This window comes from Sardina pilchardus, chromosome 13 (genome assembly GCF_963854185.1).
Source record: "Sardina pilchardus chromosome 13, fSarPil1.1, whole genome shotgun sequence".
Lineage (NCBI taxonomy): Eukaryota > Metazoa > Chordata > Actinopteri > Clupeiformes > Clupeidae > Sardina > Sardina pilchardus.
The window spans coordinates 14582727-14601567 of record NC_085006.1 but is presented as its reverse complement, the minus strand read 5'-3'; the positions used below and the strand labels follow the sequence as shown (position 1 = coordinate 14601567).

General features: G+C 46.5%; 1 protein-coding gene across 2 annotated transcripts in view; it reads right to left on the bottom strand.

Annotated features, from left to right (window-relative positions):
- Positions 1-18841, bottom strand: part of hip1 (huntingtin interacting protein 1) — a 38598-nt gene that overhangs the window by 14164 nt on the left and 5593 nt on the right. The window contains exons 1-13 of one of the 2 annotated variants that reach the window (XM_062551771.1): positions 16021-16616; positions 9203-9266; positions 8600-8742; positions 8303-8359; positions 5800-5880; positions 5497-5573; positions 4856-4917; positions 3218-3358; positions 1921-1978; positions 1569-1644; positions 1236-1379; positions 937-1028; positions 151-223 (exon numbers count right to left, since the gene is read on the bottom strand). In XM_062551771.1, the coding sequence (XP_062407755.1) occupies positions 151-223; positions 937-1028; positions 1236-1379; positions 1569-1644; positions 1921-1978; positions 3218-3358; positions 4856-4917; positions 5497-5573; positions 5800-5880; positions 8303-8359; positions 8600-8742; positions 9203-9266; positions 16021-16038 (1086 nt within the window). In that variant the 5' untranslated portion in view covers positions 16039-16616. Of the gene's footprint in view, positions 1-150; positions 224-936; positions 1029-1235; positions 1380-1568; positions 1645-1920; positions 1979-3217; positions 3359-4855; positions 4918-5496; positions 5574-5799; positions 5881-8302; positions 8360-8599; positions 8743-9202; positions 9267-16020; positions 16617-18841 lie in introns of those variants that run through there. The other variant, XM_062551770.1, reaches the window with a different exon arrangement.

Below are 18841 nucleotides of genomic sequence, written 5' to 3'. Positions count from 1 at the left end.
TATAGCCATCTTAAGTCGTCATGAAATATGCTGCGTCACCACCATCAGCCATGACCATGGCAGGTCTAATCCCTCCCCCTAATGGGCTTACCCACCCCATTCTCCCCCCCCCCCACGCCCTGCACCTGCTCCCCACTCAGAGCTGCTCACCTCCAGCCTGAAGGTCTCCAGCTCCTCCTTCAGGGCCTGGATCTCTGCTGTCAGCTGCTCAATCAGACGGTCTCTGCAAGCACACACAAACACACACACACACACACACACACACACACACACGCACACGTGTACACAAACACACACACACACACAAACACACACACACACACACACACACACACACAAGTCAGAACAGGTGGGCTCATTATGATGTGTGAAAGTATTTTCTCCAGGCAGAACAGCAATTTCTGTCATGTAATTAACTGCACTGTTTCTTTCCCCCTTGCTAAGCGGCATTCAGAAGCATTCAGAACACAGAAGATGCTAAAAAAAGACATTTGTGACTGTAATGTAATGACATGGCAATAGCCTAGTGGGAAAGTATGGTAGAATCATTAAGTGAAACTCTGGTGTGGATTGGCACATTTTCATGCCTAGCTGTATAACGCGTATTAATACCCATAGGCACATGCTGTCAACTGAAACAGCTCGTATGTGCCCGACAGCCAGACAGCCAGACAGAAACAACTCATTAAGAGGGAACAGCGGTTATACCACATCAGCTTTACAACTTTTTAGACAGTCGCTGTCTAGATGGCAGGCTCCTCAAACACCCTAACGTTCAACAGTAATTTATTGCTGAAGTAATCACTTTAGCAATAAAATCACTGAATCACTTTGAGTCACTTTATTTTTAGCATTTTATGCATGATGGCTACAGTTTGGATTACTGATGATGAGGGCCCGAGCTTGAGGGCAGTGGATTATGCAGGGGTCACTTACTTATCGTCTTTGCGCATGCCGTTCTGACTGTTGAAGTTGAAGGGGTCTGTGGCTGCTCCAAAGAGATCGTCAAATCTGGTCTCCACTGCAGCCTGAAAGGTCAAAGGTCAAAGACACTAGAGTCACTAGAGTCAGAAATGGGTCATGATCCCTAACTGCCACCCAGCATGAGAACACATTACGACAGAATCATGGACAGAACCTAGAGCATAGAGGTCCTAGCTGTTTTGTTATTTTCATTCGCCCCGGCTCTTGTAAACACATGGTTAAGAGTTGCCTAGTAACGGGGAGGTCAGTACCGGCTGTGCAGGGATGTCCATGTCCACGAGGTCTTCCGTCTCGACCACATGCTCACTCTCGGGGGAAGACGACTCCACCGGGATCACCACCACTGGGCTGATGTGCTCCGACAGGGCCGATGCCCGCAGGAAGTTAGGAGGATTCTGGGTAAGGAGTCAATAAGCGAAGCTTCATTAGTGACCCTGCCAGAGGTCACAGGAGAGTGTCCAAATTCATTACGAGTTTAACGGTAAAACAAGACAGTCTGGTGCTTGACACACACACACACACACACACACACACACACACAGACAGACGCGTGGTGTTGAGTAGAAACAGAGGCCTCCCCTCACCTCTGGAAGCTGTGGGATCTGGATGAGTCTCTTAAAGTACTGCAGGTTACTGGAGCGGTAAAACAGACTCTTCAGCCTGAGAGACAGAAACCGAGAGTGAGTGGACAAACAGAGAACAACGTTGTGAGTGAGCACAGTGCTGTGCTGTGATCCATTATAGATGACGGAGAGGCGTGCGATAAGGTGTGCCTCTCCTGACATCAGCCGCACCATGCATGGACAGAGAGAGAGAGAGTTGACCAATCTCAGTCTGCCATTTTCTATTACTCTTGCTTTCTCTGCCCCCCCCCCCCCCTCCCCCCTCCCTCCACAGAACCCATTTCGCACAGCCGTGACCCCTGGGTGAACTCACTTCTTAAACTGCTCCTGGAAGCGGTCCCTGTGCCCCTGCAGTGTCTCTGCTGGCAAGCCTGGACATGAACAGAGAAGTGCGCATTAATGACTAATGCTATAGGCTTTCTCTCTGTGTGTGTGTGTGTGTGTGTGTGTGTGTGTGTGTGTGTGTGTGTGTGTGTGTGTGTGTGTGTGTGTAGTAGTAGAGTGATAATCTCCAACGCTCTGCCAACAGTCTGTCAAGAACGTGTGAGGATGTCGCCAACTGCCTGCATGCTGATTTCCCTGCTCCATAAAGAAGTATGGTTTCTCTTAAAAGCACAATTTCATAGCTTAAAGGGATTATTGTATATTATGCCCCAAAGGTGATAAATTCTATTTCCTGATTGGCTGGCAGGCATCCCGATATTTCTGTATAACAAGACGCCTATGAAGCAGATCAACGGAAACAGTTTAATAACCGTTCAAAATATATGGAAAGTAAACTACTATTTCTGTCTTATTATCTGTGCCTTAAGGAAGTGGTACTACAAACTAAACCAAATCTATTCCTTTGGGGGTTATACAAGCATTCCATAATACGTGTGCGGCAACCAGGGTGTAAAGGTGATGATGGCCTTGGATGTGTCCCATCCAAGTTATATAAAAACATTTGACTTGGCAGAGGAAACTCCACTCCACAAGTTCTTGGTCTCCATCTCATCTGGAACACGGAACACGATGCCTCGACACGGAACACGAACATGATCCCTCAGAGGCCCTTAGATACTACACAGTGCTCTGGAACCCTTGATTTTGATTGGTCGATCGAGATCAAAGTTTGATGTTCTATTTGTTTTTGTTGATAAGTGAACGGTGAAATCAAATCACCATACCAGCCAGTGTTTGTTCAATAGACTATGCTGAAGCAAGAAATCCAACATTGGAACTGTAATAGCCTGAAGTAATGTTGTATTAATAATGACGCTGACTTAATATAATAAACATGAAATTATTATTTTGTTTTCATAAGCAGCTGTGCAACAAGATTGATAATAGGCAGTCGGACAGTTATCATTTGATTACTAGGTTATTACATCAGGCCCACATAAATCCTAATCACGCACTGTTGGCATCGATTCTGTGATGTTGACCAGCTGGCTGCACTCCGTGTGTGTGTGTGTGTGTGTGTGTGTGTGTGTGTGTGTGTGTGTGTGTGTGTGTGTGTGTGTGTGTGTGTGTGTGTGTGTGTGTGTGTGTGTGTGTGTGAGTGAGTGTGTGTGTGAGTGAGTGTGTGTGTGTAGATGGTGCAGTGTGTGAACAGCAGGGGGACTCACAGGAGTGGAGCTTGAAGAGGAGCTTGACGGTGTAGTCGTAGAGGTGGCTGGAGTCCAGGATCACCTGGATCAGCGGAGCCAGCCGACACTGACCTGCCGCAGTCACCGAGACGGAGCGGGACATGTCCAACGAGCTGAACACTACACACACACACACACACACACACACACACACACACACACACACACACACACACACACACACACACACACACACACACACACACACACACACACACACACACACACACACACACACACACACACACACACACACACACACACACACACACACACACAATAAATAGTCAGGCTAAGTTAATATAGTGATACACAAGTTTCCATTTTACTCAACACATAGGACAACAAGAACAGCTCATGTGTGGATAACTGCCCGTGCAAACAAAAATGCCCGGACTCAGACCAAAAAAAACTCAACAGGACGGGCCTCATCGCCGCTCGGAGCGAACACATGGCGCTCTCAAGGACCCCCCACCGCGGCCACACACCGAGGAGGCACTAAATCGGGACACAAAGCGAGTCAACCCAGGTGACATGATCCCCCTAATCTCATTAGGCCTGGATCAGTCTGGCCTAAGGAGTGAGAGGGGAAGAGATCTTCAACGGGGCGAGCGTACAACGAGCACGGGCCACTCTCCTCACCCCGCTGACCTCCCTCACTCACTCGCCGGCCGCAGCCGGCTGACCGGAGCCCTGTTGACATTCAACGCTGAGTGCATCAGAAGCAGTATTGCGCTCGGCCCCATCAGCATTACCGGGCAGGAATCTGAGCCCGGGCGCTTAAATAGGAGATGCTAATTTAACGAGGCTGACCTTGACACGGTTTGATGCTGCGTGTTGGAACTGCTCCACACGGCTTCCTATGCCCCCCCCCCCCCCCCCCCCCCAACATCGCAGCATCAGACCCGTGCTGCTGACAGCAGCTGATTGCGGTGCTGATCTGGCCCTGATCTGGGGCTGTGCTGCGTGTAGGTGAGGTGTACTGCACCATATTTGGCACTTTTACGTAACCTGCTCCTGCATATCTCTGCAGATCTCCTATGCACACCGCCCCCCATCCTAGCCTCTCCGCCACGCTCTGTCTGCCAGCCCATTTATCTGATTCTATAGATCCCTCTCTGCTGCTCTCCTTTAAATATTCCTAGCCATGCTTTACTCCCATACTTTCACTCGTGTACTCTCACTTCCCTCAACCCCCAGCACTCTCTCTCTCTCTCTCTCTCTCTCTGTCTCTCTCACTGTTTTCTCTCTCTCTCTCTCTCACTCTAACTCTCTCTCTCTCTCACTCACTCTCACTCTCCTCTCACTACTCTCTCTGATGCAAAGTCCTGGGAGACCTTGCTCTCCCTGCACAAAAGGTGTGGTTTCCTTTGCCACAGAGCAGTGATTCGGGCAGCCAAAAACACATTCATATTCAGCCTGCAGCCTGGGCACACACCCTTACATTTTCAAAGCTACACACACACACAAACACCCACACACACATACAAAATCACAGCTGGTGTGGCTTGTGCTACAAGAGGGCATTGAAGCGGAACACATTGATTCTAGTGTGTAGAGTTATTTTTGCATTCTGGTTAACAAGTCATCCATCAGCAGCTCGTCCTTGATGCTTACCTGCCAGGAAGAGGTTCAGCTCGCACTCCAGATAGTCAAACATCTCAACAGTCATCTGGAAACTGATATGGAAACAAACAAACAAGAGAAACTATGAGCAAAGACACACACACACACACACACACACACACACACACATGCACAGGCACACAAACACAACACACACACACATGTACGCACACCATACACATACACACACCACACACTCTCTCTCTCTTTCTCACACACACACACACACACACACACACACACACTCTCTCTTTCACACACACACACACACACACACCACACACTCTCTCTCTCTTTCACACACACACACACACACACACACACCACACACTCTCTCTCTCTTTCACCAACACACACACACACACACACACACACACACACACACACACACACACACACACACACACACACACACACACACACACACACACACACACACACACACACACACACACACACACACACACACACACACACACACACACACACAATGAATCATGCTGCCCAATCTTATCAGTGTCATATACTTAATTTGGTCCACCATTGGAAATTTGATATTGGCTATTTCATTTCCTCAGCCTAAGACAATTTCCCTGTGTTCACTCCAGGAAGCAACCACGGAGAGCACTCACAAATTGTTGACGTCGTTTTCTCCCACCTCGTCGAGCTGTCTGTTTGACATCTGAAGGTTGCCAGGGAAACGGGGGTTCTGACAGAGACGATAAATTTGCATCAGGTTGGAGATTCGTGAGGTGCACGGGAATGAGACGACTGACATACTTTTTCCCACAGAGATGGATGGAGGGAGAGAAGAGAGATAGACAGCTGGGGTGGAGGGTGAGACTGATTACAGAGGCGTGGAGGGACAGACACACACACACACACACACACACATACACACACACACACAGACACACACACATTCGTCCACTCACTTTGATGTGGAACTCCATTTTGGTGATGAGCAGTTTGAGGTAGATGCTGCACAGCTTTCCATAACCTTCACTCAAATGCCCCTGTGGAAATGGAGAACGAAAGGGGACAGACAGAGAGAGAGAGAGAGAGAGAGAGAGAGAGGGAAAGGGGGAGAGAGAGAGGGAAAGAAAATGAAAGAAGATCAAAGGGAGGTGGCAGCCTTCAAACTGCTCAGGGGAGAGCAGATGCTGAGATAGCGTAGCAAGTTGGCAGAAGGGGATCATTAAGCGCTAGAACCCCACTGCACTTGGCACATAATGTGTGAGGATGTGTGTGTGTGTGTGCGTGTGTGTGTGTGTGTGTGTGGTGTTTGTACTGTTGCAGCCTGGAAGCTAAAGCCCTTCATCAGCCAAATTCTTCTGTCTGAGATTTTCACTCTGAGACATAGCATTTCGGCTCCCTCCTGCCGTCTACGGAAAGCAAGCAGGGCCAAATAGGGCTAAAGGCAGTCCAGACCCAAGGTGAGCAAAGCAAAACAAGGAATTCACAGTGTGTGCTTCTCTTCAACTGACTCAGTGTTTATAATTGAGAAACTCTGTGACGAACATACCGGCCCAAATGGATAACACCATCATACCACAGGGGTGTTCAAAAACAAGATAACTTCACTGAAACTCATGGTCACCATAGCTTGCAAAACAACAGAATAGGAGATAAGGCCTGAAGGTGTCAGGAAGTCAAGATTGGGAACATACCAAACAATTCATCACCGAGTGGGCACACCAATAATTCTCTCTTACATTTGAACAACATAGCCTAGAGGTTCTGCTCTAACAAATAGTCTGTTATCTGTTACAGTATGCTTCATACTGGAAAATGTATGGTAGGAAAATACTAAACCTGGATAAAAAGTGCGTCAAATATTCTGTGAGAACACTGCATAAATTTGGTACACGTATATGACGCATGCATTTCCACTGGGGGTGATCTATAAAACCAGCAGCTACTTATAGATAGATGCATTTCAGCTCATTGAGTGCGGTGAGAACCAGAAGTGTCAACAGTTCATCTACTGCCCACTTCCTCTTCCTGTAACCCTACTGCTGATGCTGATGGTGATGTCACAAGAGGAAAGGCAGGGTCCTGGTCACAGGATGCAATTTCTCCTGAGTGCAGGCCTTCGCTAGCCTATCAGCACACAGTGGGGATATGACTGTCACAGCAACCGTTGCGAAAAGCCACCGGTCAGCAAAGTTCCATCTATTCAATCCTTCCTGTTAGCTCAAACAAGGTTGCCAGCTCTCTTAAATACAACCAAGCCACAACGTATACTCCACTGCAAGTCAAAAAAAATGAACAACACTTTTGCAAACAGCAACCAAAAGAGAGTACTCTCGACAACAAAAGTAAAACAAAGTCGATAACGGCAATAGGAGCCAGCAAGCACACAATCAATAATTTCAAGTTCCTCTCACTACGACATCAGACTGAGAGAAAAACTGTCCCTGAGCTGCAGGCTGGCAAGCATCCGTTTGATTGATGCCTTAATCGCCCCAGCCATGATTACTCGACTTGAACAGGCCATCAGCCGAGCTGAACAGCCTCCGAAAAAGACATGTGTTATGAGTCATACGGCGCCTCGAGCGATGACAGTCAGGTTAAGAATAAAGCTTAAGGTGAGTGTGTGTGTGGTTTTCTCTGACTGCCCATCATCAGACCACAATGTCGTCACACACACTTCTGAAGGCCTCACACCTGCAGTCAACGGTCCCAGGCCGACTAACAACAGTAATAACAATAATAATAACTAAAAAAGCACTCCGAGAGCACAGACATCCGCCAAGCGAAAACATAACCGCCTCCTGGATCAAGACGGTGATACGGATCACTCCCAAAATGTAATAGTTTCTTCCTTCGGTCATTTCAGACCTTTCATATGTATTTCGTCGAAATCCATGTGAACTTCTTGTGAACAAACAAACTCCGATAAAAACATAACCTCCTTGGCGGAGGTAATAATAATAATAATAATAATAATAATAATAATAACTTAAAAGTATATAGCGCTTTTCAGGATACCCAAGGTCACTTGATAAACAAAGACATGGGTAAGGAATGGGGGTCAGAGGCCAAAGGCCTCAGAGAACAGGTGTGTTTTAGGTGTTTTTTTGAACACACCTAGGGAGGCGGCAGTGTGTAAATGAAGGGGACCCTGCAGACAGACAGGTGACTCCATCCGCACTGACACAGGCATAGGCCTGGGCGGACGACAGGACACCTTTGAGGCTACACATGTGTTCATCTTAATACAGTCCTTATTGCAAGTGAACCCAGCTTTAGCCAGTAGCACTTTGCAATGTTAGACACTTAGGTGGCCTGAGGTATGTTAACTGGTTAACCGGCGGTGACTAGTGTGAATGATTTGGTGGTTTCATGTTGGAATTGTTGTGTGTGTGTGTGGCTGGTTAGTCAGCCAGCTATGTGTAAACCACAAGATCAGCAGAAGGATTTCCTGTTCCTTACCCACATTCTGCTCATGTCAGTAAGGTCTGCTTTGTTCCTCATGCTGTCCTTTATGACCTGCCAGGAGCAGAGAACAAACAGACCGTTAATTTAATGATTTCTTTTTCATCCATCCTTTATTTTACCAGGTGAATCCCATTAAGATCATAAATCTCTCTTTCAATGGAGCCCAGGGACGGCAAATACACAATACAGTTAGGAAACATACACACCGATGAGCCACTTTCATCTTTTTACAGTGACAAATCACCTGGTGGCCCAGGTGTGAGGAGCAGGCAGTTAGGGGGGGATACTCACGTTTGGGTGGCCGTCCCTCAGCAGCTTGTGGAAGACGTGGCAGAACTTCCAGCAGAGCACGGCGTTGCTGGACAGGGGCAGCCGGTTGACAGCTGCCCAGAAGGTGTGAGCGCCCTTTTCATGGTGGGTCCCCAAGATGCACGGTGAGGAGGTGGTCAAGGAGTGACCGCACAGGAGGGGGAGAAGCTAACCTTCAGATAAGCTAACCTGCTGGCAGGCAACCTCGACTGTCTACAGTACTGAATGCAATATAGCCCACTGATATTGTCCCTCGTAAATCAGTTTAGAGACAAAGGCAAGCTGTTAACCAACACGAGGAGAGAAAAGGGAAAAAGAAAGAGACTAGCGGCGTCTGGTTTGTCTTAAGTGTGTGATGCACTGAAGGCGCCGTGCCCTCATCAGACAAAAGAGCTCCTGTTAGACGCCGCCGCACCACCAGGCTTCAGCTAACGAGTTCAATTCTGCCCTCCTTCTTCACATGGAAACTAAAACACTCTCAGCACTGTCTGTACCTAACACTTACACACACACACACACACACACACACAGAGACAGACAGACAGACAGACAGACAGACAGACAGAAAGAACGAAAAAAGGATATTCCTGGCATGCTTCTCTTTGACGGCGACCTCTTGTGTGTTGATGGCCTTGTTGATGCTTACTGCCTGCATGTTTAAACAGAGAGTAAATTACCATTAGAAAATACAGAGACAGTAAATATAGACAAGAGCCCAAATATACAAACAGGAACTGGGTTACTGTTTTAAGGAAACAGGGTAAAAAAAAGTGTTTCTAAAAGACGTCACATTTACGTCACACTTATATAAAGGTACAGTCAGAGTTTTTACGTGATTTCAAGTCAGTAAAATTTGTCACTTTCAGCAATCATCTCCTCACAACCACTAGCTGCCCATTCTGTGATTACACTGTAAAAAAACATGGTTTTCAGGCTCTGAAAGCTCAGCCTGTCCCCCAAACCAAACCAAAACCTTGCATGGAATTTTTCTGGGAATACTGAGGTAGGGGTGATCTACCTCTCTAGTGTGTTTAGTTTGGTCCTTGGTTAAAGTACAATGTACGTTTCTTTGCACAAAAGCGTCTTTAAATATATCAAATTTAAATATAAATAAATATAAACAGAAACAGGCAGTTAGCTATTACTCTGTTATACACCTTTCATTCATATTTGGAGTACATGAAACATGAAACATTTGTATGAGTAAAAGACAACCATTTCCAATCGTTTCATCTCAAGTGAAGTAACAAAGAAACTCATTATTAGCGTTTTATATGCCCCCTTCCCTAATGCATGCATATGCACCCTTACACATGAACACACAAGCACACTCACGCGGCTGAACAAACAGAGCCACATACCAGCCCTATCAGCCATCTGTTGCTACCACAAAAACACTGTCTCAATCCGCTCATAGATCAGGTGCCATAGAGAGAGGTGCCAGACAGTCTTCCCAGGAAACTGTTGCACAGAGTCACAGCTACCTCTGCCACCCCCTGCTCTAGCATATTGTGGTGAAATGTTATTTCATATTGTGGAACGGCATAATTGTTTTTCGTGACGTGGTGGCTAATTCGGAGTCCAAACCAGTTAATGCACATCTCAAGGTAATTAAAGATTTCTGAAAAGCTCTTTTAAAAAGCTTGGGAATTCAGTTCATATCTTCAACAACGACAACAAAATAAAAGACAACACAAAAAACACACACAGACTGGATGCTGACTCATAGCAGGTCTTGCATATCTCCTGATACCACCCAAACCACAAAAATGACAAACTTCTTTAAAAAAACAAAAAAGCAAAATCACTTTGTCTCATACAGTAAAAGCAGCTTGAATGGCCCGACTGCAAATGGCTTGGTGAGGCCAACTGGCACCTCGCTCCTCACTCTCCCCAGGACAGCCCCTGGGCCAGAGGCCTGTGGCACACGCGCAGCTCAAAGGTGACAAGGAGAGGCTTTGTGTCGACATGATGGATTTGAGGGATAAGTGTCTCATTAAGTCACAGCTGTGCGCTCAAAGGGAAGCGAGGAAGATCTAGCGGCCGGGCCCGCAAGGCTGAAGTGAGCGAGCGGCCCACCGGTCTAACCGACTGACTGTAGGCAGAGCCTGTAAATTCCTCATCCTCAATGTTCTTAGCATTGGATCTCGACAGATCTCAGGATTTGCCATCAATCAACAAAGAACAAAGGAGAAACAACAGTATCGGATTTCACCAATTGCAACCTGTGCGGATACTACTTGGTGGGCAAATTCTTGTGGCTTGAAAATATTCTGCCAGAAAAAAAGAAAACAGCGAAGAAGACAGCCAACGGGTTATCTTCCTAGTCCTGCCACGAATGAGGAAAAAGGCGAGAGACTACTGGACCATCACCAGCCCCAGTGCAAGTGGTTCCCACACAAGCATGGCCTAATTTGTCCACACTGAGACTTTGTCATCTGCGTGAATGAGAGAGCCAGCTGCCCCGGCTTCTTGGCATCCGCAGGAGCGGCTCGCTGGCACCCACGCCCCAACTATCTCCCTGACCAGTGCGGACCGTCCGCGAAGCGAAACTATGAGCTTACTCATTAGGCCCGGAGCTATTCAAAAATGAGGAGGGGGGGTAGAAACACATCAAGACACCCGTGAGAAAAAAGGAGAGAGAGACAGAGAGAGAGAGCGACAATGTGACAAGACCAGCGAAGGAAAAGCAGACTCTGCAGCGCTGTGTTATTTATACCAAAGCCCAAACTGCTCCGTGTCTGTGGGCTCGTGGAATGAATCTCTCTGAGTCCAGCTTGTGTTTGCTGGGCTCCCAGCCCCCCTGTGTCGCCTGCATACCAAGTAGCCTCCGTGTCCGTGCACTCGGTCCAAGCAGCCCTGTCTGTCCCCCGCGCCGGAGAGAGCGACAGACGCCGTGTGAATCAACATTGTCACCCCACAGCGCTGATCGCCAAACAAGGCCCCCTGTTCTTGGCCCGTCTTTCAAGTGATACGACGCGATTGCTTCATAAATGATTCAGCAGTCATTCATGGTTCAGCTGTTCGTTATTCCCTCGAGAAAGTAATTGTGAAAGTAACTTTGAACTCGTTATGGGAACATGAAGGGCAAAGTTAGTTTACTTAAGCCCTTTCTGTTTCTCCCCATACTGGTAATGGGTCATAACCATTTAATGACCGCAATGACGACAGCAGCATAGGGCCTCCTTTGATAACTCTGTTCCAACACTGGGTCCAGAGCCACGAAACCAGGGCGAAAAGACCGTCTTCGAGCATCTGCGGGATAAAAAAGTCCCGTCGCAGTTTAGCTGTCAGAGTAGTAGCAAGACAAATTGGACGAGGGAAAATCAATTAAACAAATGTCACCAGGAAGCGGTGGAACCGTTCTCACGGAGTCCAACGGCAGCTGTCCTCGGGTGACCCACAGGGCCTGACAGGGAGGCCGGCGGGAAGGCAGGGAGGCGAGAGGCAGTGGGAGAAAATGGCCTCGCCTGCTGCAGGTCAGGGCCCATTATCATAAACCATCTCTCGGCTGGGAGCTCTCTCCCTCCAGTGAGAGAGAAAGGGAGGGAGAGAGAGAAAGAGAGAGAGAGAGAGAGAGAGAGAAAGAGAGAAGAGAAGCCTGATCACATAACAGATAGGCACTCCTGAGACACTGGTGAACATGAGACCAGGCCTGCTTGAGTGCTGCCCTAATACATCAGAACCAGCCCTCCTTTAAAAAGGAGGCTAGGGAAGTTTGCTGAGTACACATACTGGGACATCACTGCTAATATTAAAATAGGTGAATCCTACGAGACCTGCTTGCAGTGATATTTAAAAGACATTAGCTTATTGCTAGGAATCCAGATTCCTCTCTCCTCTATATAGAAACTCACAGCATGTCGGCCAGCTAATTTTAGGTTGTGGAGAGAGCGTATCCTGGAGTGACTGTACGTAGGAGTGCTGTGAGATTCCATGGAAATCGGTCAGACTAGGCAGTCTTGTCCAGTTCAAGTGAGTCGACTCGACAACACAGCCAATTGCTGAAGGTGGGTCTGAAACTGCGGCAGAGGGGAAAGTTCTCGGTTGTGTGAAGGCCCATATGTGGTATGGCAGAGAAGAGGAAGTGAGACATGGGAGTGGACCATGAAGTCACTCAGATTGAGGGAAATGAGACACTTCATCCCCATCCAAAGTGATGTAATGCCACCTCTTTAGCCGACTCGCATGGCCAAGTCTACGTCTGTCTGTGTGCACTGTGCTGTGCTGTGCTGACGTGTTGGACAGAGGACAGAGCCAGTGGGACTGGAGCCTGCTCCTGGGTGCTGGCCGGTGGGGGATGAAAGGAGGGGAGAGAGATGAGGGTGGCGGGAGGGGGGAGGGGGGGGGCATCTTAAGCTGGCTTCCTGTCTTGGCACAGCCCGTTCCTGCCCATTTCCTGTTGGATGAAAAATGCCTGGCACTGCCCCCATCACTTCTAAGGCAAACGTGGCCAACCCAAACAACAGCCCAGACTCAAACTAGTCCCCTCTGAAGAGCTCCCTTTCCCAGAAGGTCTCTTTGATTGCCCTATAAGGTCAATCAAAGCCACTGTGACACACAAGCACTAAGCACAGCGCATTCTAAGACAGTCTGGCCTGTACAGGTCCAATGCAAGCCAGAGAGAGTAGCCTACAACAGGCACAAAAAACACTGTTAGCACTTGTAAAACACCTACATGTTTCCTTGCGATTCTCACAAGCCAACCACACTAGTGTTGCATTTATTCAAGACATACACACCTCCATTTACAAGGGTGCGCCCTGGCCCGAGGCCTTCACTAATAGCCACATAAACACTGATGCTTTCTTTCCCCTCCACTTACATCTCTTAAAGCCCAGTTCGGGCCATGCTTCCCCCCCCCCCCCCCCCCCACCTTCCACTCCACCCATTTCTTTAAAAGGTCACCTCTCTATAATGCAGCCACTGTGCAGTCACTCTCCCCCTATTTAAAGACCATTCTGTTCTTTTACTCGCCTCTGACTCAAACATCCGCTCTCATGGAACATTCACTCCACACCTCCTTACGACACACCGACTGCCGTGGCACAGAGTAGAGTGGAAAGACGAAATGGGCAAACTACGCTGGACAGGTCGCCCGACCTCGACCGAGCTCACACAACACACACTGCGAACGAGCTCACACAGTGCCACACACTGCGAACGACGCGAGTGACTGTAATCCAGCTGCTTCCTTCACATCAGGGCAAGCAGTTACCTCAATGCAATTGTCAGCTGAAAGGACATCTAGCAGATTAAAGGAAACAAAAGCAATGTCATAAAAAAAGAGGATATAGGTTTAGGGGACAACCCACTGAACCAAAACAATATAATGACAATATAACGAAATCATGGTGCCTCAAGGAAGGTTTATGGTCAGGCTAACTATAAAGAGGCCTTTGAGAGTGAGGTTTCTTATGAGACAATCATCTTTGTTTGTCCGAGAGATTTCTTGAAAAGAAGCTGCCAAGTCATAAAATACCTAGAGAGACAACAATACAGCCGGAAAAGCAGCAACACAATCATAATACGACCATGTCGTGCAGCACAACACAGTGCCAAAAGTGAAATAAACCCCTACGCCACTACACATTTCATAAACCATTACAGCCCTGCCTAAAAGCAGGGTTTCTATCCAAATATTCCGTTAAAACATTCTGAATAGAGTACCGAAGTGTGAAGCAGTGTTTCCATGACGTCATGGCTTCGGTACTCTATTGTATTATTGTATGTGTTGCACATTTATGTCTTACCTTTAGAGCTGCTCAGTATAACTTGCTTTTCAAAAGGAAAAATCGTAAATTGACTGATTGAACAGTAAAAGGTTGTGCGGTTGAGGTAGAATTGATGAGGGTCAGTGTGTACAGGAGGGAAGAGAAATAGTTCTATCTCTAGGCTCCCTCTGAATAATTCCTGGGTATCGCACACCTGGGAAGACCATTTTAATGTGTGGCCTTGAACAAATATAGCTTAATGGATGTGCTTGACAAGTCTGTGGGTGCACCATTCATAGCTGACAGCATCCAAGTTGAGTAAATAGAGAATATGGCCACAGGACATCAGACTGTCAACCTCAAAGTGTAACAAGATGAACCATACAGGTCCTGTGATAGTATCCGAAACTACACTCTATGTCACTATAATAGCAATCTTAAGTGCACCAAGGAGACAGCAGGGTTCTCTTCAGCCAGCACTGGCCCAGTGTGCACCTGTTCTGCAGCCTCCACCACACCAACTACGGACGACATGATCCAGAGACAGACAAGATAACCTCAGAGGGTGGGGGTGTAAAGCCTTAGGCCAGGTCTTCAGAAGACTCACTGCTCTAGTGAGTGAATGGTAATTCTCCGCTGGATCTAACAAATTTGTTACTCAACGGCTTACCAGCTGGTCTAGGCATATCCTTTCTCTCACTAGTCACTACATTCAAAAAGTTCTCCAATGCCAAGAATCCAAGTATAAAAGTGTGTATCAGATGTAGCAACTGCTGCAACAATCCAGTTTATACTCGACTACAAGTCATGGATGACAGGAAGACATGCTATTCTGCCTTGACACCGATGATAAGGCTCCCCTTAGAGAAATATTTCATGCAGTGGTATTCTTAAATCAACAAAGACCCCCAAATAACAAAAAGAAAAAAACATTAGTTTTTGTGTAATTTGGGGAAACTGCAGCCAAGAGTGTTATACAACTCCCATTATCATCTAATCAAACGTTTCAAACACTAACATTTCCACAGACAGTTTAACAGTTCAACATCAGTCTATTTTAGACCAATCAAGTCCCCGTTATAATTATAGTCTAGCCTACTGCAGACTGGGGGAATTCATCAGGATCACATCTGACGAACTCCCCGAACATCTGCTACAACTGTGATTGTTGGTTAAGCAATGTTTCACGCCTTTTCTACGTTTTTCATCCAAAAGGTACAGGTTCCATTCCAAGAAAGTAGTAGACGAAAAATTTACAAAACACAAGCTTGTAGTATAGGTTTCCATAGGCTACGTGCCCTTCTACCCCGTTTCAGAGGATGCGCGATGCTCACAACGTGGAAAGCACAATGAAAATACGTTTAACACTAGCTTGCTAATTTCCCAGCAACAATGTAACTGCTCAGACGTTCCACTAAATCTGGAGCTCAACATGCTGGCAACAATAAGGCTACATATGCCCACTACAGATGTTGTGGTCAAACCTGCAGCCGATAGGCTACAGAAGCTACAGAGAAATAGAAGGAATCCTGGAAACATTTACCCTGCTATCGTACCCCTCTCCTGAAACACTTTGCTCCCCACCCCCCCAAAACTGGCATGTCTGTTGCACCGTTCCGTTCTAAAAGCTTCTTTTTGAAACACATCTTGGGAGAGCCAGTGGTTCACAAACACCACCTTTTTTCCTACCATTTTACTGAGATCCATAGTTTAGTAATCCGACAGGAAGGCGACTTCAGCTAAGACGAATGGAGCCGCTGGCCTCTTCAACAGGAATTAAAAACAAGGAAAAGAAAAGGCAAGATCCGCCAAGGGAGGGAGAGGGAGGTGGAGTGGTCCGTTAGCTCAACATGTGTCCCGATTTGGTATCGAATAGTCTCCTATTCCTTCCTTCCGTGCGCGCTCGGCTTCCCCTTGTTCTCGTCGCCATAAAGACTTGATTAGCGGTAGACCTTCACATCATCTGCCTGGCTAGACGCGGAAAAGATCTGTCTATTCTCCGGTCGAAAAAAGACGACTACAGTCTCCTCTGTGATCGGTGTGTGTGATCACATTTGTTTTCGTGGGTTCATTGTTCAACAGAAAATAGCTAACTTGTATTCATCAGTGATGGTAAAATCGAGTCACTGGCATACTGCGGAGATAACAAAATAGCCTCTCACGGGCCCCTTCTCAAAGAATGAAGAAATAGCGATGAGAGAATTCAAGTCTGTCCCGACACCATTAGCAAACACACCGGCAAGTCTCATTCACACGTATTGCTGGGGCGACGTCCAAAGCATCTGCAGCATAACATAACTTCAGAAGCACCTAGTCGTGATTGGCTGACTTCATAAAAACATCTCAATGACACTGACCTAAGCTATAGAGTGGATGTAAGGCGCTTGCGCAAGATTGTAATCTGCACTAAAGAGTTGCTTAATCTTTCAAGAAGTAATTTTCGGAGGGTTTTGAATCACAATGTTTATACATTTCACTGAGAAGAATACTGCTTGAATTTCCTCCATGTTTTTTCTTCATGAAAGGCTTAGGCTAACAATATGACGGGTTGTATGCCTATCAGCTCGTAACAAAAAGAAAGTGAAAACATTAACTAGACCTATCCATTTCCCCGCAAGTACACACATTAATAGGCTATCCGCGCCGCACCAAGTAATATAGCGTCATGAAAAACTTAGCAGCCATGATAGTGTGTTTAGCTAAACGGTGCCCTCTTCTGGTTTGTTTTCACTTGTCATTTCCTTCTGTAATCTGCCTAAACGGCCTGACGGAATTCCACATGCATATTTAATTTCAGAGGTTGGCTAGGCTTTTGTAAATAAATAACTGTGAAGACTCAACAATGTGAAAGAATCAGGTAGTATTTCAGAGTGATGTTAATTAGAGTGCTCAATCCGTTAAAGCTTCACACTGGCTGAGTCAACAATTTTCTTTAAAGCATATCTGAAGCCTATACTGTTAATCCAGACAACTGCACATCTGTCCCTGTCATTACGATATTTACAACACATCTATTACGCAGACTTTAACCCTGGCGTGGACAGAAAAAGAACATGCATGGGCTTCATGTTGATGTTTATATGAACTGATGCTGTAACTGAAGTAGACACAAGGAAAATCAGAACAAAGGGCGTCTTTCCAAACAATGCATACTGTCAGAGTACTGACAGAGTCGCTTCACTTCCTGGTACGACGTGCACACAGTGGGACAGCATCATAGACGCATGGGTCACACACACACACACACACACACACACACACACACACACACACACACACACACACACACACACACACACACACACACACACACACACACACACACACACACACACACACACACACACACACACACACACACACACACACACACACACAGTTCTGACATGCTGTTCAGCAATGGCCTAGCAGCACAGCCGACCAAATATCCATACACACATGCTGTCTGTCTGCTACACAACTACAAGTTCATCAACCTAACATATCCTGCCAACGCTGAGGTCAAAGTACAGATCATGGCCTTGTGCACAGGACATAGAAATGTGTTTACTAAGGTCTCTTAAATATGTGTTAACCACTAAGATCACCATCACTAGAGCCTGGTGACATGTCATTTGCATCGGAAACTAGGATAAACATTTGAAAAAAAAAGCAGTTTCTGAAACAATGTGGCCAAATTAGTCTTCTTGGTGTTATCTGCTACTTCAACCTAGAAGCTGACTGGTATGCCAAACCACATTGCCCTTCACTGACAAGCAAGACATATGACTACTACATGAGATCATCTCAGTTGAGAGATTTCAAACTACAGTCAAAGGGAGAACTGGATACAGTCTGACAGCACAGAGATACCTTTTAAAATCAGTGCAGACAGAAGCCGAAAGCTATCTCATTAAGTATTACACTGTACCTCTCAGAGGACACTCTGTGCCAGTAACAAAAAGTTACAAAAATATAAAACGGAGTAAAAATGTGCTCAGAATGCTTTGGCCAAAAAACAGGGCATGAAACATGTCTTCCTATACCAGACACTGCAACTTTGTAATGTCAAGCTTTAAGAATCAGTTTTAAACAAGAAATGCAGTAAACAGCAAAACGGGAATAAAGGAAACCAAAAATGTGGCGATCGTCGTTCTTTTTATATCCAACCAACAGGCACACTGGACTTATTTTAGCAAGACTGGGGTTTTCGAATGATGAGCAGGCAAAGATCTGAGATGGGTGGTGTCACCCACAACTCTGTAAATTAAAGTGCAGTGTGTGTTTTGGCCCATCCCTGTTGGCCACACACTCTTCCGTTTCCTAACATTGTTTACAACGTTAAAGTCCCTTAAGTACATGACCATAACTGAAACAATAGCCAAACACAGTGCACCTTCACAATCACACATTTGCTGTTTGGATGCAATGCTGCATCGCATATCCATGGTTGTTTTCTTTATAGTGCCCAACCAGACTTGGAAATCAAAGCACTGAAAATGTAAGCATTGACATGATGGGCATAAGTGGT